General features: G+C 41.7%; 2 protein-coding genes across 13 annotated transcripts in view; one reads left to right on the forward strand and one right to left on the reverse strand.

Annotated features, from left to right (window-relative positions):
* The window catches only part of DST (dystonin), a 485,843-nt gene that overhangs the window by 406,360 nt on the left and 51,505 nt on the right, over positions 1–27,978 (reverse strand). The gene's annotated exons all lie outside the window — the stretch shown is intronic.
* Positions 136–14,184, forward strand: LOC125634460 (E3 SUMO-protein ligase ZBED1-like). 3 transcript variants are annotated; one of them, XM_048845241.2, is made up of 3 exons: positions 149–225; positions 485–858; positions 9,831–14,184. In XM_048845241.2, the coding sequence occupies exon 3, from the start codon at positions 10,231–10,233 to the stop codon at positions 11,986–11,988; it is 1,758 nt and encodes a 585-aa protein (XP_048701198.1). In that variant the 5' UTR covers positions 149–225; positions 485–858; positions 9,831–10,230; the 3' UTR covers positions 11,989–14,184. The 3 variants fall into 3 exon arrangements, with proteins under 3 accessions (XP_048701199.1, XP_048701198.1, XP_074982591.1); XM_048845242.2 differs by lacking the exon at positions 485–858 and having other exon boundaries at positions 136–225; XM_075126490.1 differs by lacking the exon at positions 149–225 and having other exon boundaries at positions 243–858.

The raw sequence follows: 27,978 nt of genomic DNA on the forward strand, positions 1-27,978 counted from the left end.
CAAATGATCTCGGACTTGCCCAACAATAAACCCAGCAGCAACAAAAAGCTTCCCGGTTACAAACTGATAGCATTTGGCTCCCCCACCAGGCCAAGGAAAAGATTTACCATCACCAGGCTGCTGGTTAAATCATTAATGTAACTCTGTCTAAAAAAAAACCCCCACCAACAAACGCAGGATGCTGAGCCTTTGTTACTGCAAGTAGGTTTCCGAAACCACACCCTGGTAAGTCCCCTGTACCCGCGATCTTCCGGGACTCCCTTTTCTAGCCCTAGTTTTCTAATCAGAGTAGCCAATTCCCAGAGAAAATGCATTGATTAGGAGGGAAGGAGAGAGGATGTGTGTTTCTCCGAACGGCCTCGTCTCCAATCACTGGGTGCACAAATGGCGGTTTTCAGCAGCTCTTCGCTGAGACAGCTTCAGTAAACAAACGTTTGATCTCCGTTTATATCCTTTATGCCTGTTTATCTTTTCTAATAAACAGAGTAGACAGCAGCTACGCAGAACCGAATCACTGCCGGGAATAAAAATGATGCAGTGCAGGGACATGAACCGGCGGTGCCATTTCTGGATTCCCTACCCTGTTAGAGGAAGTGGGAAAATGAGATGCTTAAATGGTGGCAGTTTAGTCTACACTTGGTGATTTGGTAAACAAATCTTCAGGATCGACCCTCGCACACAAGTGCTGGGGAGCTGATGCGGGATCGTGTGCCTTCCTATTTGTTTCTCTGCATTTCCTGCTTGAGGATGTTTGGGGCTTTGCCAGTGCACCTGGTTGGAAAACAATGGCTATACTTGCTGATTCAAGATGGAGATTTACAATAGTCCTTGCGTTGTGTAATCTGGCTCCAACCCAGGGTATGATTTTAGTGGCAGTAATTTTTCGTGGCATGTTATTCTCAATCTGGTTTGTTATATATTAGTATTCTTTATTTTGTAGAGTCCATTTTCAGCCCTTCTAGACTCCAGTGTTTCTTGGATCAGGAAACTGTGACGATATAAATGCCTGCTAATATTTTCAACTTGGGGTTTTTTTGGACGCCTGCCTCCTCTAGAAGGGCTTGAGATGTGCCCCTATTGAATTAAAACATAATTTATTGCGGCTCAATTATTATTGGTGATAATTTTTCTTTCACGTTCTGAACTGTTTTTCCATGGTTTTCACTGTAATCATGCATTGGTTGACGAGATATATTATTATTAGATTGGCATTTTAGGTATCTTTTAAAAATCAAAACTGCACAACCCAGAATCATAAATGATTGAATAATGCAATGAAAATGTTATGCTACAGCCTAAATTGCAATCCTACACAGTTAAATAATCCTCTTAATAAAGGGTGAACAAACATCAGTGGGTGATCATATTCAAGTGTACTCTAGTTCCCTTTTCTATCATTGTACAGGTCCATCTGTTAACTTACAGAAAAAATACTGAATTCAAAACAATAATTCTGAACAGTTCTCTCACTAAATTCTTGCATTGTTCACCAAAACATGATGGTGTAAGAGATTGAACAGTGCTGGGAGTCAGAAAGCTTCAAAGATCTAATCAGAGCTATGATTCTCTGTCTAACTGGTGTTGATGCAGGGGAAATCCTGTAGTACTGATGGAAAATGGAATTCTTCCCAAAAGGACACAGAGTAGAGGTACGGGTGCCCTACCCCTACCGTTTATGTGCACCCCTTGCAGGGGTAAGGAGGTTTAGTCAATTCTTGGCAGACAAGAGGTTTAATAGATAATGTTGTGTCCACATGAGTTCAGTTTCTCCTGGCCTGACCTTAGCTTCAAAGACTTTTCTGAAACTAACAAGAAAAGAAGTCCTCAAGGGCCTCAGCTCCATGGTTTCCAACTAGCCATGTCCATCATGCATGGGGTCCATATATCCCATTCCCCCTACACACATTGGGCCTTCACCAGTTTCTGCAGCGGTTTCAGCTTCCTCACACAGCTGTGGAGAAGGGGAGAGGATTGACCCCAGGCTGGATAGACTTAAATCACCTATTTTAATAATTAATTAAATCAAAAAGCAGGAAATCTTGATTTTGATCTTTGATTGTAATCATATTGTACATTTGTACTTTTTAGTTATATTGCAAATGAAAGGTTGATTCTCATTGGTTGCTAACCACTAAAACATGTCGATTTGCAACTAAATATAACATTTACACTAAATTTGGTACTTCTCTTTGATAACCAGGAGGATAAACATTTATTTAAGGTTTCAAGAGTAGCAGCCATGTTAGTCTGTATTCGCAAAAAGAAAAGGAGTACTTGTGGCACCTTAGAGACGAACAAATTTATCTGAGCTACAGCTCACTTCATCAGCATTTATTCAGATGCTTAATTTTTACATTTTGATGATGTTACAAAATGGTGAATGATTAATTTTTTGTGTCCCAGATGACAATTATTATCTGTAATTTTTGTCAAGTTTTATTTGGCTAGAAATTCAAATTCAGTTTAAATTGCTGTTTTTGTGCACTTTAATTTTTAAATTAAATAAACTATCCTAAATGTGCTGAATATATAAACTTTTTTTCTCAGAATATGATTTGCGTTTAAACCTGAGTTATTAACCAAAGGAAATATTATCTGTAATTAGTGAATTGAAAAGATTGTTTCTGGTCACCATGTGCTTCAAGATTTTAGAACTAGTATATCTCATCCTCTCATAGACTGGAAGAGGAAAACAAGCTTTCCCGCTTTCTCAACTTCCAATTGGTTTCTTAACTATGAAAGGGGAACTACACAAAAATGGGGAAGCTAGTTAAACAGAAATTAAACGGAACAGTACAAGAGTGAAATGCCTGCAAACTGCACAGAAACTATTTGAAAATACCATAACAGAGGCACAAACTAAATTTATACCTCAGATTAAAAAAAACAGTAAGAAGATTTTTTTAAAATGCCACCATAGCTAAATAAAAGAGTAAAAGAGGCAGTGAGAAGGCAAAAAGGCATCCTTTAAAAATTGGAAGTCAAATCATACCGAGGACAATAGAAAGGAGCATAAATTCTGGCAAGTCAAGTGTAAAAGCATAATTATCCAGGCCAAAAAAAGTATTTGAAAAGCTATTAGCAAAAAACAAAACAACAGTTTATTTAAAATATGCCAGAAGCAGGAAGCCTCTCAAACAATCAGTGGACCCACTGCACCCTCAAGGAACATTCAAGGAAGATAAGGCCATTGCAGAGAAAGTAAATTAATTCTTAACATCACTCTTCACTACAGAGGATGTGAGGGAGATTCCCACACCTGAGCCATTCTTTTTAGGTGACAAATCTGAGGAACTGTCCCAGACTGAAGTGCCAGTAGAGGACGTTTTGGAACAAATTGATAAATTAAGCAGTAATATGTCACTAGGACCAGATGATATTCACCCATGAGTTCTGAAGGAGCTCAAATATGAAATTGCAGAACTACTAACTGCGAACTACTATTGTATAAATCAGAGGACTGGAGGATAGCTAATATAACACAATTTTTTTTAAAGGCTCCAGATGCAATCCTGCCAATTACAGGCTGGTAAACCTAATTTCAGTACCAAGCAAATTGGTTGAAACTATAGTAAAGAACAGAATTATCAGACACATAGATTAACATGATATGTTGACGAAGAGTCAATATGGCTTTTGTAAAGGGAAATCATGCCTCACCGATCTATTACAAGCAGCAAAGAGTCCTGTGGCACCACAGGACTCTTTGCCGCTTTTACAGATCCAGACTAACACAGCTACCCCTCTGATACAATCTATTACAGTTCTTCAAGGGGCTAACAGGCATGTGGACAAGGGTCATCCAGTTGATATAGTGTACCTGGTCTTTCAGAAAGTCTCTGACAAGGTCCCACACCAAAGGCTCTTAAGCAAAGTAACCAGTCATGGGATAAGAGGGAAGGTCCTCTCATGGATCAGTAACTGGTTAAAAGATAGGAAACAAAGGGTAGGAATAAACGGCTAATTTCCATTATGGTGAGAGGTAAATAGTGGGGTCCCCCAAGGATCTGTATTGGGGTCAGTGCTGTTCAGCATATTCATAAATGATCTGGAAAAGAGGTGCAGATAGTACAAAATTACTAGGGCTGTAAATTAATTTCAGTTAATTCAAGCAATTAACTCAAAACAAATTAACCTGATTTAAAAATTAATCACAGTTTTAATCACACTGTTAAACAATAACAGAATGCCATTTATTTAAATATTTTGGATGTTTTTATGTGTTCAAATATATTGATTTCAATTACAACACACAATACAAAGTGTACAGTGCTGACTTTATATTATTATTTTATTACAACTATTTGCACTGTAAAAATGATAAAAGAAATAGTATTTTTCAATTCACCTCATACAAGTGCTGTAATGCAATCTCTTTATTGTGAAAGTGCAACTTACAAATTTAGATTTTGTTGTTGTTACATAACTGCACTCAAAAACAAAACAATGTAAAACTTTAGAGCCTACAGGTCCACTCAGTGCTGGATATACTAAACATTCATATGCCCCTTAATGCTTCAGCCATCATTCCAGAGGACATGCTTCCATCCTGACGATGCTCATCAGAAAAGCAATGCGTTAATAAAATTTGTGACTGAACTTGGGGAAGAATTGTATGTTTCCTGCTCCGTGGTTTTACCTGCATTCTGCCATATATTTTGTGTTACGGGAGTCTCAGATGACAACCCAGCATAGGTCGTTTGATTTCAGAACACTTTCATTAAAGATCTGACAAAACACAAAGAAGGTACCAATATGAGATGACTAAAGATAGCTACAGCACTCGACCCAAGGTTTAAGCATCTCTAGTGCCTTCCAAAATCTGAAAGGGATGAGGTGTGAAATAGCCTGTCAGAAGTCTTAAAAGAGCAACACTCCAATTCAGAAACTATAGAACCTGAACCACTAAAAAAGAAAATCAACCTTCTGTTGCTGACATCTGACTGAGATGATGAAAATGAACACGCATCAGTCCACACTGCTTTGGATCATTATCGAGCATAATCCATCATCAGCATGGAAGCATGTCCTCTGGAATGGTGGTCGAAGCATGAAGGGGCATACATAAATACCTTGCAACGCCAGCTACAGCAATGCCATGTGAACGCCTAGTCTCACTTTCAGGTGACATTGTAAATAAACAGGCAGCATTAACTCCTGTAAATGTAAACAAACTTGTTTGTCTTAACGATTGGCTGAACATGAAGTAGGACTGAGTGGGCTTGTGGACTCTAAAGTTTTACATTGTTTTATTTTTGAGTGCAGTATTATGTAAAACAAATTAATTCTACATTTGTAAGTTGCACTTTCACGATAAAGAGATTGCACGACAATACTTGTATGAGGTGAACTGAAAAATACTATTTCTTTTATTTATCTTTTTTACAGTTATTTGTAATCAAAAATAATAATATAAAGTGAGCACTGTACACTGAAGACAGAGGATGACCCTGAGCCACAGGTATACCTTAAGGGGAGTGTAGGAAATAGCGCAGGGACAGTAGACTATGTCTAGCTGTCGTTGCAGGAATCCAGGTCAGCACGTTTCGGCTAAATCCCCACTGACCCAGTGGCAGAACAGTCTGCCACTGTAAGGGCCTTGTGCTGGGTCCTGGTGTAGTAGGCTGGGCCCAGATTCACCTATTCCTCTGCTGCCAATCCCACTTTTGGGGTGGCAGCCTCCCCACTCTAGGCCAAGAGGCATACTTTGTCTGCTGTCCGCAAGAGATAGAACATCATGATAAAGAGATTGGACTATAGTACTTGTGTTTTTCAATTCACTTCATACTGTTTTACCTTTTTTACGTGCAAATATTTGAATTCAAAAATAATATGAAGTCAGCACTGTACACTTAGAATTCTGTGTTGTAATTGAAATCAATATATTTGAAAATGTAGGAAACATCCAAAAATACTTAAATGAATGGTATTCTATTATTGTTTAACAGCGCAATTAAAACTGCGATTAATCGTGTGACAGCCCTAAAAATTACTCAAGATAGTTAACTACAAAACTGCCCGTGAAGAGTTACAAAGGGATCTCACAAAATAGAGTGAACGGACAACAAAACTGGTTCCAGAAAGTACTTATCAGTGGTTCACAGTCAAGCTGGAAGGGCATATCAAGTAGGGTCCTGCAGGGATTGGTCCTGAATCCAGTTCTGTTCAATATCTTCATCAATGATTTAGATAATGGCATACAGAGCACACTTATAAAGTTTGCAGACAATACCAAGCAAGGAGGGGTTGCAAGTGCTTTGGAGGATAGGATTAAAATTCAAAATGATCTGGACAAACTGGAGAAATGGTCTTAAGTAAATATGATGAAATTCAATATGGACAAATGCAAAATACTCCACTTAGGAAGGAACAATCAATTGCACACAAAAGGGGAAATGACTGCTTAGGAAGGAGTTCTGTGGAAAGGGATCGGGGGTCACAATAGATCACAAGCTAAATATGAGTCAGCATGTAATACTGTTGCAAAAACAACAAATATCATTCTAGGATGTATTAGCAGGAGCGTTGTAAGCAAGACACAAGAAGTAATTTTTCTGCTCTAGTCTGCACGGATAAGGGCTCAACTGGAGTATTTTGTCCAGTTCTGGGCACCACATTTCAGGAAAGATGTGAACAAACTGGAGAAAGTCCAGAGGAGAGCAACAAAAAATTATTAAAGGTCTAGAAAACATGACTATGAGGAAAGATTGAAAAAACCTGAGTTTGTTTAGTTTGCAGAAGAGAAGACAGAGGGAACATGGTAACAGTTTTCAAGTACATAAAAGGTTGTTAGAAGGAGGAAGGAGAAAATTTTTGGCATTAACCTCTGAGGATAGGACAACAAGCAATGGGGTTTAATTGTGGCATGGGAGGTTTAGACTGGACATTAGGAAAAACTTCCTAACTGTCAGGGTGGTTAAGCACTGGAATAAATTGCTTAGGGAGGTTGTGGAATCTCCGTCATTGGAGGTTTTTAAGAGCAGGTTAGACAAATACCTGTCACGCAGAGACGGATTAATGTCTCCTGGGGCCCTGATCCGGAGCAAGTGGGGGCCTTGGCACCAGAACTGTGGCCTCGTCCCATCCCTTGGGTCTGTGGTCCTGCTCCTATTCTGCCCACTTTCACCTACAGCCCCAGCCCCTTCTACTCCTTCCCCTGCAGCCATGACCCCACCCCGTTCCGCCCCTTCCCCCACTCACTCCTTTCCAGCCCCCATCGCTGCAGCCCCGAGACTAAAGAAGCTCAGCGCCCCCACTGCAACTCCAGGGCTGCAGGAGGGGGAGACTTTTCCGGGTGCCCTAAATTGGCACTGAACCCTGGGCACTGGCCCCATTGGCCCATGTGATAATCCCCCACTGCTGTCAGGGATAGTCTAGAATACTTAGTCCTGCCTTGAGTGCAGGGGACTATACTGGAAGACCTCTTGAGGTCCCTTCCAGTCCTAAATTTCTATGATTCTATGAAAATGGCAGATTAAATTTAACGTTGATAAATGCAAAGTAATGCACACTGGAAAAAATAATCCCAAATTTTCTTACAAAATGATGGGATCTAAATTAGCTATTACCACTTAAGAAGGAGATCTTGGAGTCATCGTTGATAGTTCTCTGAAAACATCTGCTCAGTGTGCAGCAGCAGTCAAAAAAGCTAACAGAATGTTAGGAACCATTAGAAGAGAGAGAGATAATAAGACCAAAAAATACCATAATGCCACTATATAAATCCATGGTATGCCCACACCTTTAACACTGCATTCAGGTCTGGTCGTCCCAGCTCAAAAAAGATTAAAATTGGAAAAGGTACAGAGAAAGGTAACAAAAATGATTAGGGGTGTGGAATAGCTTCCATGTGAGGAGAAATTAAAAAGACTGGGACTGTTCATCTCAGAAAAGAGACAATTAAGGGGGACTATGATAGAGATCTATAAAGTTTTGAATGGTGTGGAAAAAGTTAAGAAGGAAGTGTTATTCACCCCTTTGCATAACACGAGAACCAGGGATCACCCAATGAAATTAGTAGGCAGCAGGTTTAAAACTAACTAGGGCTGTCAATTAACGGATGAAATTAACTTAAAACAAATTAACGCATTTTTTTTTAAACAAGAGTTACTGACACACCTCTGGAGATGGGACTAGGCGGCGGCCCGGTGGGGAGGGAGGCACTGGTTGTGGCAGCCAGCAGGAGGCAGCCAGACACAAGAGACTCCATAATATGCAGACCAGATGCGCTCCCTCCCCCCACAACGATCTATTGATATGAGGGGAGGGGTAAGGGCAATAGCCAGCAGTCACAAGGTCGCAAAGCAGGGAAAAGGCACTTTAGAACTACTGCCACAGGACCCCATCCCTGGGTGTCTCTAGCCATCTCCCCCTCTTCCTGCTGCACTTATCAATCATGACCCGGTCCTCCAGTCTGTGGGTGATTTGGGAGAGTCAGTTAAAAGCCTTCCAGGGGGGAAAGAGGAGACCAGCCCCCCGCCACCTGCACCATCCCCTCCCTGCTGGACACGGCTGGGCTTAGGTGTGGGTCTGGGGGGCCACCACCCAGGGAGCGCCACTGCTGCCTCTGGGGCAGAGGTGCCTCTTCTCCCACTGCCCTGCTCCATTGCTGCTCTGCCTCCTCCCCGCCCCTGGAGCCGCCCCTGGCCAAGTTGCTCCAGACCAAGAATCTGCCTCCTGTCTGCTGCGTAGAGTGGGAGCAGGAGGTGGAAGGGGCTGATGTCAGGGTATTCCCCCCCCCCCCCATTTACCCAGTTGCTGCTGAGCTGGGCTCCGGGAATAGGGTGAGTCTGTCTGCTGCTGCTGCTGGCTCAGGAGTGAGTGCTGCTGACACCAGCTGCGGCTGGCTGAAAAAGCGTTCAGGCTCCTGAGTGCTCTGCTTAAAGAGACAGGGCTCCCCTAACACACACTTTCCCCTCCTCCTCACACACACACACACACACACACACACTCATGCCAAACCAGAATTTGAAATGGCACCCCCGGTGAGGCAGGAGTGACCACAGGGCTGCGACATGGCCATGGGTAACAATATGGAGCCCACCTTGAGCTGCAGGCTGAGTGCCAGGCACCATGAGCCACAGCAGAAGTGCAGAAGTAAGGGTGGCAATACACCATATACCATGCCACCCTTACTTCTGGGCTGCTGCTGGCAGCAGCATTGTCTTCAGAGCTGGGTGCCCAGCCAGCACCTGCCGCCCAGCCAGTGCTTAATTTGGACCAGGACTGAACCCTGCCACTTCTTTCAATACAAATTAAGCACTGGGGGGAGGCAGCAGGGCCTGCAGGTAATGGGGGTTGGAGAACCCCTGCGGACCAGGGGTAACGGAGGGATGGGGAGCCCATGGGTGCCAGGGTAATGGGGGGATGCCCATGGCGGCCAGGGGCACCAAAATACAAGTACACCCAGGGTGCCATTTTCCCTAAGGCTGGCCCTGCTGCTGAAGGGGACTGCTCAGGACTCCTGAGAGGGGGAAGTGAGGAGTACCACATAGAGAACAGCGGCCTGGTGAGCTCAGCCTCCCGGCATCAGCCTCTCCTCCTCTGGCACATGCCAAGTCCCTGCAGTAAAATCCACCCTCCCTTGCAGACAAGGGCTCACTCAGCTGAACGGAGTCTACCTAGTTCTCTAAAAGCAGGGAAGCCTGATGAGCCCAGTATCAGAAATCACCCTTCCAGAAGCAGCAGCAGGACACCTCCCTCCTTCTCCTCCTGCACAAGTGATTACTTGCTTCCTCCCTGTCCTTTTCTCCTCCTCCCCAGTCCACCCTTCCTGTCCCCCCGAACAATGAATGCAGATTTCTAAGATGAAACTCTTCCTCTTTGGACAGGAGGTGAGCCTGACAAGCTCAGAAGAAACCCAACCCAACAGGAGCAGCATCAAGAATCCACCCTTCTCCTGCACAACTCACACCTCTCCCAGCTCCAGAATACTGACTTTCTCAGATAAAAATCTTACCCCTTCAAGGAGCCAAGACTCCTGTAAAGGAGACACATACAAAATAGTATATATAAATAATAAAGGCTAATCCAGCAGCAGCAGGGGAAAAAAGCCTCCTGCACAATTCACTCCCCTACTGAATGCTAAAATCCTGAGGTAAAATCTTTCCATATCAACAGCTAAGACACAAATATATATTGATTATATAGAATGTATTGAATTATTCCAGACATTGGCACAGTTTTACTGTGTTCTTGTGCTCCTGAGTGATTAAATATCAGAAAAAGTTAATGGAGCAAAGCAGCAAAAGATCAGGTCTTTTGAATGGGAGGTTTATTTTTAAAAAATTTTCAGATGGTTCTCTGGATAAAAGAACAGTTATCTGTAGCTATTGCAAGGCTGAGTTCCAATACCATCGAAGTACTTCAAGTCTGCAGTATCACCTACGTGCTAAACATGCTTTTGCCTCCAGTTCTTGTGCTACAGATAACCCACCAACAGCAAATGAATCCATCCAGCCGCAACAGAGTACGCTTGCAGAGTTTCAGGATCGCTACAAGCCCATGGATCAAACAAAGTACAACACCTTAACCAATGCTATTGCAAAGTGGATAGCTATGGACTGCAGACCACTCAACATTGTAAATGACAGAGGGCTAAGAGATGTTATTCAAATTGCATCTTCCAATCAGTTATACACCTTGCCCTCTGAAGGAACCATTGCATCACGAATACATGATCTATATAACAACGAGAAGACTACCAAGTTGGAGCTTTTGAAAAATGCACTAGCTGTTGCTTTGACTGGTGATCACTGGACATCCTTGAGCAATCACAGCTATCTTGGAGTCACAGCACACCTGATTGATGCTTCATGGACACTGCAGTCATTTGCTTTAACAGTAATGCATACTGAAGAGAGACATGCTGAATCATGTGCAGAGTGTTTCTTGGATGTTGCAAAAGAATGGAATATTCAGGAAAAAGTAACAACAATTAGTACTGACAGTGCACATAATATGATAGCAGCAGACAACTGTTTGCCTTTTGAACACATGACATGTATCGCTCACAGTCTGCAACGATCCATTACAGTCGCGCTCAGTGATGGTGGTTTTGAAAACATACTGGAAAAATGTAGAAAACTTGTGGGCCATTTCAAACACAGTCCAATAAACAGTACAGAGCTAGGAATACAACAAGCTGCAAAGGGACAGAAACAAGAACCTCTTGTTCAAGATATTTCATCCAGATGGAACTCCACATTGGGTATGGTTCAGCACCTGCTTTGCAATAAAGCTGCTATCACAGCCACATTAGCTCTTCAAAAGCAAAAACTATCAGTGCCAACAAGTAAGGATTTCGAAAAACTGCAAAAGCTAGAAACACTACTTGAGCCCTGCAGGTTTGTGACTGAACTCCTTGGGGGAGAATTGTATGTCTCCTGCTCTGTGGTTCTACCCGCATTCTGCCATATATTTAGTGTTATGGAAGTCTCAGATGACGACCCAGAATATGTTATTCAGTTTAAGAACGCTTTCACTGCAGATCTGATAAAACACAAAGAAGGTACCAATATGAGATTTCTAAAGATAGCTACAGCACTTGACCCAAGGTTTAAGCATCTGAAGTGCCTTCCAAAATCTGAAAGGGATGAGGTTTGGAACATGCTGTCAGAAGTCTTAAAAGAGCAACACTCCAATGCGGAAACTACAGAACCTGAACCACCAAAAAAGAAAATCAACCTTCCATTGGTGGCAGATGATGAAAATGAGCATGCATCAGTCTGCACTGCTTTGGATCGTTATCGAGCAGAACCTGTCATCAGCATGAAAACATGTCCTCTGGAATGGTGGTCGAAGCATGAAGGGGCATACGAACATTTAGCATATTTGGCACGTAAATACCTTGCAACGCCGGCTACAGCAGTGCCATGTGAACGCCTGTTCTCACTTTCAGGTGACATTGTAAATAAGAAGTGGGCAGCATTATCACCCGTAAATGTAAACAAACTTGTTTGTCTTAGCGATTGGCTGAACAAGAAGTAGGACTGGGTGGACTTGTAGGCTCTAAAGTTTTACATTGTTTTATTTTTGAGTGTAGTTACGTAAAAAAAAAATTATACATTTTCGCAATAAAGAGATTGCACTACAGTACTTATATGAGGTGAATTGAAAAATACTACTTCTTTTGTTTATCTTTTTTACAGTGCAAATATTTGTAATCAAAAATAGTAATATAAAGTAAGCACTGTACACTTTGTATTCTGTGTTGTAACTGAAATCAGTATATTTGAAAATGTAGAAAACATCCACTTAATCGCACTGTTTAACAGTGCGATTAAAACTGCAATTAACTGCAACTATTTTTTTCATCTCGTGATTAATAGCAATTCATTTTTTTAATAATTTCACAGCCCTAAAACTAACATAAGGAAGTACTTCTTCACACAATGCACTGTCAACCTGTGGAAATCGTTGCCAGAGGATGTTTTCAGGGCCTATAGTGAGAGGGCATGGCCACTCTCCGAGACTGACAGGGAGGAACCCCTTTCCACCCCTCTGGAAGCAGAGGGGTAAGGACAAGAAGTATAAATGGTGGGGCCTGAAGCTCAGTTGGGTTGGATCCGCTGGAGGTGATGGATGCCTCTCGTCCACTGCTGTGTATCGAGCCAGACAGAGACTGCTACAGTGCCGAGGACCTGGAGAAGTTGCCAAAGCTGTCTGCCACCAGGGACGCCAAGGAGCTGCTAGGACTGCCATTACCCCAGGGAGATTGCGGACGACCTCGAGCCACAGATACACTTTAAGGGCATGTAGGAAGTTGCCCTGGAACACTAGACTATCGTCTGGTTGTGTCGTTGCCTGAATCCAGGTCAGCATGTTTCAGCTGAATCCCCACTGATCCAGTGGCTGAACTCTACGCCACTGTTAGGGCCCTGGGCTGGGCCCAGGTTCCCCTACTCCTCTGCTCCCAATCCCACCCTTGGGGTGGCAACCTCCCCACTCTAGGCCAAGAGGCCTGTGTTTGTCTGCTGTCCGCAAGAGCCAGAACATCAGGACGTGTGTTTTGTACTCTGCTCTGCCTGAGGGCCTGAGCCCCCTTCACTGTTTGGTGCCCCACCCTGCCTGACGGCCTGAGCTCATTAGACTTTCTGCCCTGCCCCACCTGAGACCATGGCCCTGGACTGCTTGTCACCTGACCTGGCTAGACACCCAGGGTCTTAGAGACTGTTAATTGCCCCAATAACCCTTGCCTTGGTAGGGACCCGAGCCCGAGGGGGTGTGGCCTCTTTCCAAGACTGAAGGGAAGGGATGGCCACACATTCCTACAGAGCTAAAAGTATAACTGAGTTAAAAAAATTAGATAAGCTCACAGAGGATAAGTCCATCAATGGCTACTAGCCAAGATGGTCAGGGACGCAACTGCATGCTCTGGGTATCCCTAAACTTCTGACTGCCAGAAGCTGGAACTGGATGACAGGGGATGGATCAATCCCTCAATAACTGCTCTGTTCTATTCAGTCCCTCTGAAGCATCTGGCACTAGCCACTGTCAGAAGACAGGATACTGAGCTAGATGGACCATTGGCCTGACCTTAGTATGGCCATTCTTACGTTCTTAGTGAACACGTAATTGAACTGAACCAGATGAATAAACTGAAATGTTTAAAATATTTTCTCTACACTTACTGTCAAAAACAGGTTCAGTACTTCAAAAACCTGTGGTTCCAGGTTCTTAACCAATGATTTCCACCAGTTTAGTGTGTTGTATTTCTTCAAAACTTGACAGCAAACGTGTACTGATCAATATTATTTTCGCATTTAATTGCAGGCCTGACTTGACATAAGTATCTTGCTTCACTTCTTAATGGGCATCATTGGGAAGGTTAAGTTGCCATAACAATCATTATGCTGGAGTCAGGATAGCTAGCTAAGATCAGCAGGAACATCCTGGTATTAATAAACGAGTCTAAATGTAAGATAAGGTAGAGGTCAGATCATGCATGAATGCATGGAAAGAGCATGCTGTACAGGGATTGGTTTCTACAAAGTAACCAAGTCAATCCCAAAATGTGATGCACAGTATAGTAAATGCAATGTGATGTGTACATGTATATAAAGGAAGAGGTTTTCTGTGTAACTTTGGATGTGTGGTATGCCCTATACCCACCTCCTACACTTGAGTCTGAGCAACACAGCATAGCTTTGCTGTATGCCAAATAAAAATACCTGTGTGATGAAACGTGGAGTTGAACTGGAGTTTTTGGGTAGCCAACTGGAAAGAGGTTTTGGAGGGAATCCCAACATTAATGTAAATTATTTTAAAAGATTTTAAAAAGTTTAGACCTTAACATAGGTTGCAACTTCACATTTAATTTTAAATACTTAAATTTTTCAAAATCCAATTTAAATTACAAAATCCCCAATTTATATTAAAAAAGTCAAATTTTTTTAGATCATCGGTTTTTATCATCCTGATTTCACTCTTAATTTCTCTGCCTCATAGTCCTTATTTCTCATTTATAATCTCAAATGTGTTGTAAGGATTATAGTATTTTTGTTACTGTTTGTACCGCGCTTGAAATATAGGTGCTATGAATATTTATTATTATTTGATTATATTAATTATTATTATAGCTGCTTTCTGGAAAAAAAAGCTCTAACTCATTGCTGAGTTACTGTCTTCCTGCTAATCCCACGGGGTTCTCTGTTTCCCAGACTGAGCCCTGACAAATTTTTCAGTTTTTCTCTGCTTCAAAACCCGAACCCTTAAGGCCCTAAATAATAATAATAATAATACCTTTTAGAGTTCCTTCCATCCTTAGAGATTAGAAACGTTGCTCCCTCCCCCCATGTCACTGAAACGTATCCACTCCTGGGGTGAAACATGGCAGTCATCCTGCACTGGTAACCCTACAGTGGAGGCAGAGCACCCATGTAAGGAGGGTCCAACCCTTTCAGCTATGGAGATGAACAGGTGGGGGCATGGCACCCTTTGCATGTCTTCTGATTAGCTGTCGTTCAGCAAGTGCATGTATTTTATCTCATTAGCATATAAACTCTTCAGGACAACTGTCCTATTACTGAAGTGACCATATTTTCAAAATAAAACTGGGATGACTGGGGGAAAGGATTTGTCTAGGTATTAGAACAGTCCTACAAATGTACACCTATAAATGTGTGCTGGTCTGGTATTGCTACTGCTAGTTTCTGACTCAACAGCAACATATGCTTATTTCTCAGTATGGAGAATTTTTTTCCAGTACTGGTTTTCTGAGGGAGTTTATCATGAAACACTGACCAAGTGTCTAACATTTTCTTTGAGAAAAAGAACAGGTTTGATAGGAGTCTACACTCATTCAACTTTTCCCTTCACCCCAGCCACTGTTCATCAAACTCAAAAGTCATTCCACTGGACTGTTTGTTCCCAGCAAGCACATTCTCCTTGGCATAGCAATAAGTCTTAAATAAACATTTTGTAGGTATGATGAAAAAGTGATACAATAAAAAAACCCAGCATATTTCAGGTGTCCTGAAAGAAGTTCCCTGGACATCAGAACAGTATATGAAAAATCAGGATGTCCTATCAAACCAAAATATATAGTCACTTTAGTTATTATGTATCTGTAAAACACCTTGCTCTACACAACTGAGAAACAATAATTATAATAATACACAATATTTTAGGCAGGTGAGTGAAGAACCTTAGGATTTCCATTAAAATATTGACGAGGAACATCCCTGCTCAACTTAGTTTTAGAGATTTAATGAGGACCAGGGCCTGACCCTGCTTAGCTTGAGAGCTGATGGGGTCACAGACCAAGATGATACTGCTGCTTTATTCTATGCCTCTGATTATGCATTCATTCTGCTCATTAGACTGAAGGCTTATTTGTGGTGTCTACTGTTGAACAGTGGTGAAATACTGAATTAGCATAGCTCTCATTATATATCTAACTCCTTACACATCCAATTCTGTAGTCCATGCACAGGCAAATCTAATAGGAGTTCTGCTTGCATTAGAAGCGCATGGTTGATCTCAGTGGGTCCATACACCTTCACTACCACAGGTGGATGCAAACTGCACACACAAATTCTGGGCAGCTGCTTCCCATGTGGGATTGTCTCGGGGCTAACAAGCATTTAAGCATTCAATTCTCAGCTCTGAGCTGTGCCTGAGTTCTTCTCTGAAACCATGTGACTAAGAACAACTGACTGAGAGCCAGGTCTGCTGGGACATATAAAAGGAAGCCTGTTTTCAGTAAGGGGGAGGGCTGTAAGGAGTTTTCCTGTAACCAGGGTTTGGGGAAAGGCTCCCTGTGGGGCAGAAGCATGAGACAGAGCCTGGGCAAGGCCTTACAGAGGACTGCTTGAGAAAGGCCAGATAAAAGGTCTAACCATAGAGGGGTACTGTTGCAAGTGGCTCTAGGAAACTATACAGCAAGGTAATCTTGGGTTTAGGACAGACCCCAAGATTTAGGGTCCAGGGCTGCGGCTTGTAGATCAATGCCTCATAATGCCCACAGGCAGGTAGTGCAGAAACCTCTGCCCTGAGGGTCAAAAAAAACTATCTGCTAAAGGAGGACAAGCCAATTGAGCTAGCCCCTAAAGGTAGAAGAACTTGTTTCATTTGGATTTGCCTTCATCTGGGCTCTTTTTTTCCCTCTGGAAGGGAGGTCCAAAGCATCAAAATTACCAAAATCCATTTAACCAGCCACAGAGAAACTGAGGCACCGTAGCACCAAACGTTAGAGAGAGAAACTGCACACTCAATGATTAGCCTTCCAAAAAGAAGGGGGGTTATGCACTGCTATTTCAGTGGGGATTCTGTTAGGGGAGAGCAGCTTTTAATTCTGGCTGACTGAAGCTGTCCAGGGACTGTATTGAATCAATGCAAGCATCCCATCCTTTGGGAGTGTCACTGCTTCTGGAGTTGTGCTGGCTCAAGGCTCATTATGGAGCAGGTACTGTATGCATTTTGCACCTTCACAGCCTCCCTCCGAACAGACTTTCCATCGTTGGGGGACCCTTCATGCAGCGTGAGGCTGTCGGTTATCAGCTGAAAGCACAGCTATACGCTGCCGTTCACTCCGGGCTGAGGCTAAAACTTTAATCTAGTCCTGTATTATTTATATTTCAGTAATATTGAACTAACGGGGAATCACTAACACTTTTTTTAATTTTGCCTTTATTTTGTCAAGTTCTTTAAGGGCAATAGATAAGTACGACCAGAAATAAAGGAATGAAACAGATAAAAGGAATTGTGAAATAAAAATTAATATTTGAATAATAATTTTAGGGAATTAATATATTTTCATAATTCTCCTGTTTGGAGGATAGTGAGTCTGTTAACATTCGATAAGTTACTTTTGTCCATTTTTATTTTAATTGAGATCTCAAACTGAGAAATGTCTGCTAAAGTAGCTTAATAAATATAAGATGAGACCAAGAAGGACTGAGTGTTCCTGATGTTAAATATTTACCACGTAAATCCTGGTTGTGATAGGGTGATGCAAAGTACAAAACAGCAAATGTGTATGATCAGCTCTTGTGAACCACCTGGAAATGCCTGGTGTCAGGAATAATTACAGTGCAAACAAGGGCTACAAACAGGCGTAATGTAAAACCAATGGTCTTGTTCTCAAAAAAGCATAATAAAAACACTGAGTAGAAAAACTTCACATATTAGAGACCCAATCACGTTATATGAATATCCATCTATTTTTCTTCCATATGTGTGTCCTGATCATTGTAACGGACATCCAGACACAGAGTGGCTCAGGATCAGGCCATATAGATCTGTCTACAGATTTTTCCATTTTATTCAATAAAGCAACAAGCAGAAAGAAGGAAAAAATGCTAAAATTAAAATTCATAAATATCAATGGCCTAATTCAACATTAAATTACTTTCATGTCCACTTAGGCTCACCAGCCATATGGGCAAATTACTGTTCAGTAGAGGGAATTTACTATCTCCTTTTCTAATGGCAACAGGACTGCGGCACATGACTTACGAGGAGAAGCTGAGGGAACTGGGGTTATTTAGTCTGTAGAAGAGAAGAGTGAGGGGGTATCTGATAGCAGCTTTCAAATACCTGAAGGGGGGTTCCAAAGAGGATGGAGTGAGGCTGTTCTCAGTGGTGGCAGATGACAGAACAAGGAACAATGGTCTCAAGTTGCAGTGGGGGAGGTCTAGGTTGGATATTTGGAAAAACTATTTCACTAGGAGGGTGGTGAAGCACTGGAATGGGTTACCTAGGGAGGTGGTGGAATCTCTATCCTTAGAGGTTTTTAAGGCCCCGCTTGACAAAGCCTTGGCTGGGATGATTTAGTTGGTGTTGGTCCAGCTTTGAGCAGAGGATTGGACTAGATGACCTCCTGATGTCTCTTTGAACCCTAATATTCTATATCTTATTCCACCACAACAAACATGGAGTTTTATTCTATAATTGTTGTCATAAAGACACCACTAAGCAAGCTCAAAGAATTCCACAGGCCTCTTCATGAAAAAATAGGGTCGTTATTAGATGGCATCAGGTCAGTCACCCAGGAAATGGTCTTAAAGAGGCAACTATTTAAAAGAGTAAAAGGGCACTTGAGGATATGAAGCCTACAATAGACATATTTCAGAGTAGCAGCCGCGTTAATCTGTATCCGCAAGAAGAAAAGGAGTACTTGTGGCACCTTAGAGACTAACAAATTTATTTGAGCATAAGCTTTCATGAGTGAGCTGTAGCTCACGAAAGCTTATGCTCAAATAAATTTGTTAGTCTCTAAGGTGCCACAAGTACTCCTTTTCTTTTTACAATAGACAAAGACTCTATCTCTCTCTGTTTCTTCTCTTGGAACAATCATATCAGAGCAACCAAGGTTTGGGAAAGGGTGTTTCAGGGCCAGGGAGCAGTAGGGGTTTTCCTAGTGGAAATCCATTTCAGAGCTTATGCTGATCCAAGCAGCATTCATATGAAGTCCGGAAATCCAGATGAGATTGTAATGCTATTTTATTAGTGAGAACGGAATGAAGATAGTTCTCAAACATTTCACTACATCTGTCATAAATATAAAGGGAAGGGTAAACCCCTTTAAAATCCCTCCTGGCCAGAGGAAAACTCCTCTCACCTGTAAAGGGTTAAGAAGCTAAAGGTAACCTCGCTGGCACCTGACCAAAATGACCAATGAGGAGACAAGATACTTTCAAAAGCTGGGAGGAGGGAGAGAAACAAAGGGTCTCTGTCTGTTTGTCTGCTGCTTTTGCCGGGGATAGACCAGGAATGGAGTCTTAGAACTTTTAGTAAGTAATCTAGCTAGGTATGTGTTAGATTATGATTTCTTTAAATGGCTGAGAAAAGAATTGTGCTGAATAGAAAAACTATTTCTGTCTGTGTATCTTTTTTGTAACTTAAGGTTTTGCCTAGAGGGATTCTCTATGTTTTGAATCTAATTACCCTGTAAGGTATCTACCATCCTGATTTTACAGAGGTGATTTCTTTACTTCTATTTCTATTAAAAGTCTTCTTGTAAGAAAACTGAATGCTTTTTCATTGTTCTCAGATCCAAGGGTTTGGGTCTGTGGTCACCTGTGCAAATTGGTGAGGCTTTTTATCCAACATTTCCCAGGAAAGGGGAGGGGGGTGCAAGTGTTGGGAGGATTGTTCATTGTTCTCAGGATCCAAGGGTCTGGGTCTGTAGTCACCTAGGCAAATTGGTGAGGCTTTTTACCAAACCTTATCCAGGAAGTGGGGTGCAAGGTTTTGAGAAGTATTTTGGGGGGAAAGAAGTTTCCAAACAGCTCTTCCCCAGTAACCAGTATTTGTTTGGTGGTGGTAGCGGCCAATCCAAGGACAAAGGGTGGAATATTTTGTACCTTGAGGAAGTTTTTGACCTAAGCTGGTAAAGATAAGCTTAGGAGGTTTTCATGCAGGTCCCCACATCTGTACCCTAATGTTCAGAGTGGGGGAGGAACCTTGACAACATCCAGAAGGACAGTAATCTGCAAATCAATGTAGAGAATTGTCTCACTCTTCCAGTTTATTAATGTAATTGTTTTGGCTGCCACTCTTGTATTTACATGCCATTCAATACTGACCCCATCCCAAAGAATGCTCTGGAGTGGTGAGGAAACTGACATAGGAAATGCATGTAGGGTTTATTATTTTAGAGCTGTGTATTTCTCACGTGATTAATAGCATTGTAGAATCCAGGGAAAAGTCTGTATGGCTATGTGCACCACCTTATTGCTCAGTCCTTGAGAAAGTTAAACTATAATCCAGAAGGCTCACATCTTCAGTGGGATTCTAGGTGAAGGTGTGTTTCAGATACAGGATAATATGAGGGGTCAGCACTGATTCCAGGGACTGGGCAGTGGGCTATGTGATCTAAACTCTCAGGAAGAGGTGCCAGATAGAAGATCTGCACCCCAAGAGTGTGCCCAGGGACCCCAACCCTGGGACAGTGACTCGACTCTGGAGGTTTAAAACACACTGGATCCAGCAGCCAGTCTGGTGAGTGGCTAAGCGCCACATGGGTGTCAGAGTTTTGAACAATGTGTACACAAATAAGCAGTTGCCTACAGCCAATACGAGATGTAAGAATTACTTGTAAAAGGAAAAAAAGGCCTATAAAAATAAATTATCTATGTCCCAGATAATCTCTAAAGTAAGATTTCAGGGTTGTCACTCTGCCTGCACATCACTCTGAAGCTAGAATGCCTGTTAAGTATGAAGTGCTGGAAACAGCTACAAACATAATGGAGACCTCTTTTTGTTTACAATTTCACCAGGTTTAATCAGCCCTGGGATTCAAGAATCCAGTTTTTGAGTTGTCAGTCATTTTCGGCTTATTTAACACATGACTTTACAAACTACACCAGTGTGACAGTGTTTCAGCTACTAGATTTATATTGCTCTCAATTATAATTCTTCTAAAATAATTGATGTAAAAGGGAAAATTTTAGATACTTTTAGAGCCACCATTTAGATTTAAAAATATATATATATTTTAAAAAATCAAATTTTAATAGAAATATTTATAGGATTTAGAAAAAAAATTATGAAACAGTTTGGTTTGGATTTGAACGTTTCCCTGAAATGTTTGCAGCTGAAACACTGTAGCATTTTGCTGGTAAATGGCAGCCAGAAAATGAAATACCCTAACAGCAAAAATGAAAGTGACTAATCTATTTTCACTGTCCAATCTGAATAAAATACAAAAAGTAAACAAATGGCATAATTGATGAAAGCAGATTTAAGATGAAATATGGCATCTTCTGTCAAGAGCACAGTAGAGCTGCTCCAAAATTTTAAACAAAGCTGTTTTCCATCAAAAAATGCTACTTGGATTGAATAAGAATGTTTCATGAAATCATATCCCTTTCAACAAAATTTGCCCCCCAAAATTTAATTTGAACATTTTTTGTTTTGGAAAATGTTATTTTAAGAGTTAATTAAATTAAATTTAAATATAATTACATTTAAAAAACTTAATTTTGGAATACTTTTATTATTTTTACAGTATTTCATGACACATCAGTAGTAATGCATCTGAAGACATCTAACATTACGTCAAGCTGTCATAATATGGACATGTGTTATAATTCACTGCTACCGACATAATAATATTACATCATATAATGACGTATAATACTCAAAATATTAATTTATTTTGTTATTTTACATATATTTTTATTTTTATTGTATATTATTTTTAAATCATTAAGGATAGCTACCACTTAATACTTACTGAAATATCTTATTTTCTAGATCAGTGGTTTTCAACCTGTGGTCTGCAGACCCCTGGGGATCTGCAGACTACGTCTAAGGGATCTGCGAAAGGTTGTTGTTACCATAGAACATTGGATTTCAACCGGGGGTCCCCAGATTGTGCCTAAGATTTTCAAAGGGGTCCACACCTCCATTTGGAATTTTTTAGGGGTCAGCAAATGAAAAAAGGTTGAAAACTACTGTTCTAGATCAAACTGCCTCCTGTTTATGTTGTTACAAAACAGTTTTTTACTTTGATACTTTGAACAAGAAAAAATTATAAGCACTCCATGTATTTAGGGGTGGAGCAGCTGTTTTCAACATCCTAGGAAAATGGTTCCATGCTAACATTGTTTTAGGTGAGAAGATCCAAAAACTCTTCCCACACCCTGTCATAAAAATAAAGAGAAGGCTAATCACCTTTAAATCCCTCCTGGCCAGAGGAAAAAAACCCTTTCATCTGTAAAGGGTTTAGAAGCTAAGATAACCTCGCTGGCACCTGACCAAAATGACCAATGAGGAGATAAGACACTTTCAAAGCTGGAGGGGTGGAACAAAGGGGTCTCTGTGTGTTTTTTTTGCTGGGACCAGAGCAGGAATGCAGGTCAGAACTCCTGTAAAGGGTTAATAAGCAATCTAGTTAGATATGCGTTAGATTCTAAATGGCTGATAAAATAAGTTGTGCTGAATGGAATGTATATTCCTGTTTTTGTGTCTTTTTGTAACTTAAGGTTTTGCCTAGAGGGATTCTCTGTGTTTTGAATCTGATTACCCTGTAAGGTATTTACCATCCTGATCTCACAGAGGTGATTCTTTTACTTCAATTAAAATTCTTCTTTTAAGAACCTGATTGCTTTTTCATTGTTCTTAAGATCCAAGGGTTTGGGTCTGTGTTCACCTATGCAAATTGGTGAGGATTTTTATCAAGCCTTCCCCAGGAAAGGGGGTGTAGGGTTTGGGAGGATTTGTGGGGGAAAGACGTTTCCAAGCAGGCTCTTTCCCTGTTATGTATTTGTTAGACGCTTGGTGGTGGCAGCAATAAAGACCAGGGGCAAAAGGTAAAATAGTTTGTACCTTGGGGAAGCTTTAACCTAAGCTGGTAAAAATAAGGTTGTGGGGTTTTTCATGCAGGTCCCCACATCTGTACCCTAGAGTTCAGAGTGGGGAAGGAACCTTGATACACCCTGACCCAGGGCACCTAATTCTGCCTTCCAAACCGAGGGAATTCAAATTGATACATACCCTGATTAAACAGGAAGGTGCTCTGGTAATTGTGAAATATGCACGCACAGCTTTCTAACAGAGGATATTGCCAAAAATGTTTACATCATTGCACACAGCAAAAACAAAATAAAATCTGACTAATTAAATTTCATGAAAATTACACATATAGAAGAATGAAGACATATTGCTTGCTGCTGATAAGCAAATCTATGGGGTGTTCAATGATAAAATTATGCTACATGATAATGATCAATGGCCCATCTGAATGCTTCTATGACAATACTTTGCATTTTTTCTGCCTTCCTTCTAAGGATCTCAGTTTGTGGCAAACATGAATGAATTAAGTGTCACAACACTTGGGAGAGGTATGTGAATATTACTTAATACTATACTGCAGATGCATCATTTGTGCTTTTCCAAGGCTGATCTGAGAGTTTCTTACCAGCTGTACTTTTTATGGGATAAGGGTGTTAACTTTCTGCTGAACCTGGAGGACCAGTGGATTGCTCCTTATACTGAGCTCTATCCTACAACCTGTTGAGCTCGGAAGATCCTACTGGTAGCAAAACTACTGCTGACATAGCTCTCTGTGTCGTGCATGAACCCCTCCGCCCCATCAAAGTAATGGAGGAAAGAAAGGTCCTCAACCTAAAGAGAGTCTGATAAAGCAGAAAGACGGAAGTCTTTTAGTCACAAAATGTAATTATAGAAAGATGGAAGGAATGTTTTAATGAACCTCTTACTGAACAGATTGATAAAGGCAAATCACAAATGGCCATTTGCCAGACAGGTGAGTCACTTGTGAAAGAACCTAACTTTGAAGAGATCCCAGGGGGCAATCACAATGCTCAGGAATAACAAACCACAAATCTTTACCACGTTCCCATTGAATTATTAAAACAGGAGGGTATAAGTTATGTCAGAGACTTTACACATTAATTTTGTTAGTTTGGAGGTATGAAAAAAGTCCCCAGGAATGGAAGGAGGTGGTCAGATACCCAATTTTAAATAAAGGGTGACACACTATCGTGGCATCTCTCTCCTCATTACACCTTATAAAATCCTCTTTTTGGCAATCCTTACACAGAAGAGATAGTAGAGATTATCAGTGTGGATTCCAGAAGGATAGGTCCACTGTAGATCAAATATTTAAGTGTGTCAACTCAAGAAAACATGGGAATATGATCAGAATACACACCTAATTTTTGTAAACTTTTAAATTAAACTTGTAAAATAAAACCAAATATATGGTTGTAAACCAACAAGCAGATCTGGGACAAGCTTACCTAGCAATCAATAACCATGGATATCAACAAGCTAGACATCTTAAATACCTAGAAGCATGAATTACCAATAACAATTTGGTGAGGGATGAAATTAAGGCATGGTTACAGAGCAGGAATGCTTGTTACTTTTCTCGGTATAGAATTCTCAGCCCCAGACAACTACTGAGAAAGGCCAATCTTCAGATATAGAAGACCATTATAAGGCCTAGTGCTTTAAATGGATGTGAGAATTAGCTAGATACCCTTGAAAATAAAGTGTTGAGCTGAATTTTTGGGCCAGTAAGGGAAAAATGTGTGGAAAAGAAGACCTAAATAGGGAACTGCAGGAGATCTGTGGAAAACCAAATTTAGTAAATGTAGTGATATCCCAATGACGTCAGTGGGCAGGTCATGTGGTTAGGATGATAGGAGACAGACAGCCAAGCATCTCTTGGAAGAACTTCCTTATGGTGTCTAGCCTTGTGGCTGGTCAAGGAGAAGAAGATGGAGGGATAATAAGGAGCAAGATCTAAGAGCTCTTAATATGAATTACCATCAATGGGGAAAATATACCCTTGACCTAAAGAGGTGGGGACAAATTCTGCGAGCAGCAAAGGATGTCCAGGCTCTATAAATGGAGCCACAGAGTAATAATATTGTGCAAATGAAGAAACTGAGGCCCAAATTTTCAAAAGTAGTCTCTAATTTCAGGTTTCAGAGTAACAGCCGTGTTAGTCTGTATTCGCAAAAAGAAAAGGAGTACTTGTGGCACCTTAGAGACTAACCAATTTATTTGAGCATGAGCTTTCGTGAGCTACAGCTCACTTCATCGGATGCATACCGTGGAAACTGCAGCAGACTTTATATACACACAGAGACTATGAAACAATACCTCCTCCCAGCCCACTGTCCTGCTGGTAATAGCTTATCTAAAGTGATCATCAGGTGGGGCCATTTCCAGCACAAATCCAGGTTTTCTCACCCTCCACCCCACCACACAAATTCACTCTCCTGCTGGTGATAGCCCATCCAAAGTGACAACTCTTTACACAATGTGCATGATAATCAAGTTGGGCCATTTCCTGCACAAATCCAGGTTCTCTCACCCCCTCACCCCCCTCCCAAAAACCACACACACAAACTCACTCTCCTGTTGGTAATAGCTCATCCAAACTGACCACTCTCCAAGTTTAAATCCAAGTTAAACCAGAACATCTCTGATCCTACTGAGAGTTACCAAAAGAAACTACAGCATTTGCTCAAGAAACTTCCTGAAAAAGCACAAGATCAAATCCGCACAGACACACCCCTGGAACCCCGACCTGGGAGATTCTATCTACTACCCAAGATCCATAAACCTGGAAATCCTGGGCGCCCCATCATCTCAGGCATTGGCACCCTGACAGCAGGATTGTCTGGCTATGTAGACTCCCTCCTCAGGCCCTACGCTACCAGCACTCCCAGCTACCTTCGAGACACCACTGACTTCCTGAGGAAACTTCAATCCATGGGTGATCTTCCTGATAACACCATCCTGGCTCCTATGGATGCAGAAGCCCTCTACACCAACATTCCACACAAAGATGGACTACAAGCCGTCAAGAACACTATCCCCGATAATGTCACGGCTAACCTGGTGGCTGAACTTTGTGACTTTGTCCTTACCCATAACTATTTCACATTTGGGGACAATGTATACCTTCAGATCAGCGGCACTGCTATGGGTACCCGCATGGCCCCACAGTATGCCAACATTTTTATAGCTGATTTAGAACAACGCTTCCTCAGCTCTCGTCCCCTAAAGCCCCTACTCTACTTGCGCTATATTGATGACATCTTCATCATCTGGACCCATGGAAAAGAAGCCCTTGAGGAATTCCACCATGATTTCAACAATTTCCATCCCACCACCAACCTCAGCCTGGTCCAGTCCACACAAGAGATCCACTTCCTGGACACTACAGTGCTAATAAACAATGGTCACATAAACACCACCCTATACCGGAAACCTACTGACCGCTATTCCTACCTGCATGCCTCCAGCTTTCACTCTGACCACACCACACGATCCATCGTCTACAGCCAAGCTCTGCGATACAACCGCATTTGCTCCAACCCCTCAGACAGAGACAAACACCTACAAGATCTCTGTCAAGCTTTCTTACAACTACAATACCCACCTGCGGAAGTAAAGAAACAGATTGATAGAGCCAGAAGAGTTCCCAGAAGTTACCTACTACAGGACAGGCCTAACAAAGAAAATAACAGAACGCCACTAGCCGTCACCTTCAGCCCCCAACTAAAACCCCTCCAACGCATTATTAAGGATCTACAACCTATCCTAAAGGATGACCCAACACTCTCACAAATCTTGGGAGACAGGCCAGTCCTTGCCTACAGACAGCCCCGCAACCTGAAGCAAATACTCACCAACAACCACATACCACACAACAGAACCACTAACCCAGGAACTTATCCTTGCAACAAAGCCCGTTGCCAACTGTGCCCACATATCTATTCAGGGGACACCATCACAGGGCCTAATAACATCAGCCACACTATCAGAGGCTCGTGCACCTGCACATCCACCAATGTGATATATGCCATCATGTGCCAGCAATGCCCCTCTGCCATTTACGTTGGTCAAACTGGACAGTCTCTACGTAAAAGAATAAATGGACACAAATCAGATGTCAAGAATTATAACATTCATAAACCAGTCGGAGAACACTTCAATCTCTCTGGTCACGCAATCACAGACATGAAGGTCGCTATCTTAAAACAAAAAAACTTCAAATCCAGACTCCAGCGAGAAACTGCTGAATTGGAATTCATTTGCAAATTGGATACTATTAATTTAGGCTTAAATAGAGACTGGGAGTGGCTAAGTCATTATGCAAGGTAGCCTATTTCCTCTTGTTTTTTCCTACCCCCCCCCCCCAGATGTTCTGGTTTAACTTGGATTTAAACTTGGAGAGTGGTCAGTTTGGATGAGCTATTACCAGCAGGAGAGTGAGTTTGTGTGTGTGGTTTTTGGGAGGGGGGTGAGGGGGTGAGAGAACCTGGATTTGTGCAGGAAATGGCCCAACTTGATTATCATGCACATTGTGTAAAGAGTTGTCACTTTGGATGGGCTATCACCAGCAGGAGAGTGAATTTGTGTGGGGGGGTGGAGGGTGAGAAAACCTGGATTTGTGCTGGAAATGGCCCCACCTGATGATCACTTTAGATAAGCTATTACCAGCAGGACAGTGGGCTGGGAGGAGGTATTGTTTCATATTCTCTGTGTGTATATAAAGTCTGCTGCAGTTTCCACGGTATGCATCCGATGAAGTGAGCTGTAGCTCACGAAAGCTCATGCTCAAATAAATTGGTTAGTCTCTAAGGTGCCACAAGTACTCCTTTTCTCTAATTTCAGGTGCCTCAATTTTGATGTGTCCAGCTATAGATATCAATGGCATTCACAATTCCAATCAAAGCAGCAGCTGTGAAATACCTCTAAAAATCAGGACCTTCTCAGGCACTCTGAAACTGAGGCACCCAAAATTAGTGGATGTTATTGAAAAGTTAAGCCTTGAACTTGTCCAGTCAGTAACAGAATTGGAAACAGCAGGGCCCAAGCCTCTTGGCTCCCATTCCTGTGCTTTATGCAGTGGTTGATGCTGCCTCTTGTATTGTGTTTAGTTGTAGTCTGGATTAAAAATGCTTATTTAAATCTGACCTTTTGCTTGTCAGTGTGCAGCCATCAGCAAACCATTGATCAAAGGTTTTTAAATAAAATAAGATT

Source organism: Caretta caretta, chromosome 3 (assembly GCF_965140235.1).
Source record: "Caretta caretta isolate rCarCar2 chromosome 3, rCarCar1.hap1, whole genome shotgun sequence".
NCBI classification, from domain to species: Eukaryota; Metazoa; Chordata; order Testudines; family Cheloniidae; genus Caretta; species Caretta caretta.